Source organism: Acyrthosiphon pisum, chromosome A1 (genome assembly GCF_005508785.2).
Source record: "Acyrthosiphon pisum isolate AL4f chromosome A1, pea_aphid_22Mar2018_4r6ur, whole genome shotgun sequence".
Lineage (NCBI taxonomy): Eukaryota > Metazoa > Arthropoda > Insecta > Hemiptera > Aphididae > Acyrthosiphon > Acyrthosiphon pisum.
This window is the reverse complement of record NC_042494.1, coordinates 92899838-92901527: the sequence shown is the minus strand read 5'-3', so window position 1 is coordinate 92901527 and position 1690 is coordinate 92899838. Positions and strand designations below refer to the sequence as shown.

General features: G+C 31.2%; 1 protein-coding gene across 6 annotated transcripts in view; it reads right to left on the bottom strand.

Annotated features, from left to right (window-relative positions):
• Positions 1-6: 6 nt before the first annotated feature.
• Positions 7-1690, bottom strand: part of LOC107882142 (ring canal kelch homolog) — an 11851-nt gene continuing 10167 nt past the window's right edge. For 5 of the 6 annotated variants that reach the window (XM_003245554.4, XM_029487806.1, XM_016805752.2 and 2 more), the window contains 2 exons: positions 283-529; positions 7-214 (listed from right to left, as the gene is read on the bottom strand). In XM_003245554.4, coding sequence (XP_003245602.1) covers positions 30-214; positions 283-529 — 432 coding nt within the window. In that variant the 3' untranslated portion in view covers positions 7-29. Of the gene's footprint in view, positions 215-282; positions 530-1209; positions 1341-1690 lie in introns of those variants that run through there. The other variant, XM_008186418.3, reaches the window with a different exon arrangement.

The window sequence follows — 1690 nt, the reverse complement described above, 5'->3', positions numbered from 1 at the left end:
AAGCATATTACTATCAACAATAATGCTGATTAATTAATACAATTTGGTGGTCTATCAACAACTACTCCACCATAAATGTGGACACCACTTCTCGAAAATCTCTCCATTGTCCAAGTATTGGTTTTGGGGTTGTAAATTTCTACAGTATCACTATAGATAAATCCATCAGATCTTCCGCCCATAACATACAATAAACCATCTAATGCCACTACTCCTATATAAAAATGAAATTTAAATTCAATAAATGTTTACAAAGGTTGTCCTAAAAAATATAATTGTTACCAGGGCGAAATCGGCATATTTCCATATCAGCTACAGAAGACCAAACTCCATCACTCGGTCTATAAACCTCAACACTTTTAAGATGTTTTCTATTATAGCCACCAATAACATACATAAGACCGTCCAAGACTCCTACACCAACACCTTTACGACATTCAGACATCTCTGCAACTGGTGTCCATGAGTCAAGAGTGGGATCATAATATTCCACAGATTTCAATATTTTACCATTGCCAGCACCACCAACCTATACAATTAAATAAAATAAAACGTATTTTAAACAGGGCTTAAAACAGTTATCAATAAAGTTGGTAATCGGCCCCGCCAGGAGCCGAAAACTTTTGAAAACCGGTAACCGGTTATCGTTTAATTTTTATATTTGATAACCGATAACCGTATTTTATATTTCAAACACTATGATAACCGTTAAGGCGGGTTTCCACTATACACGTTTGCCGTGTACACGAAAAATGTTCAGCTATGTCCAACAACACGGCATCGTGGTTAATCGTGTGGTAACTTAATTAGATATGTGAGTTCGGTAAATTTACTCTGTAAAATTAACGGGTAAAAGTAAATTTACGTACATTTTACCGAGTTTTTTTACCATTGGAAAAAATTGAGTGACCTCTTATTTTAAATGTTTTTAAAAGCGGAATAAGTTTTATTTTTGTAGCCAGAGTAGCCAATACGACTATAAAATGCAGATACCGTATTTTAGTTTAGGTATAATCTATCTATATTCTATACATTAATTTAATAGTAAACACTGAGTGTTCTGTGTTTTGTCGTTACTCGTTCTGAGTGACTGTGCAGGTAGAGACTTAGGTACTTACGTTAATACTTACTGCCTAGTAGTACTCTTACACTGAATTAAGCATGCACAAATAATCGTGTTCAATACTATAATGGTTGTATATTTCCAAGTTTTATTGTTTTATATTTTTAATTCAATTCAACATACACTCGCCTAGTTAAATTGATATGTTCCGAATTTTAATTACATTTCACTAATATTATTATGTACCTATTGGCGTATTGCTGTGTTATTCAGTATTCTGCAAACAGTTTTATAATTTATTTAAGTTTTATTTTTTTCAAAAGATGTATTGTTTTATGTATTATTTGTTCTATTGTTTATTATAAGCTATTCCTTTTTTGTTTTATTTTGATAAATGCAATTACATCAAAAACATACAATAGTATATGTTGATATTGAATTTATGTTTATAGTTGAATATACAAGTTTCATTAGTTGAAAAATAGTAAGTCCGCCCCTGGTTGTACACTTATACCTATATATAATATATGTGATAGGCATTCACAACAGATAAGCAATACTCGACGACATTAATTCGGAAAAATACTTTAAAAATAGTTGGAAAATTAAATTCACTATAATGTAATC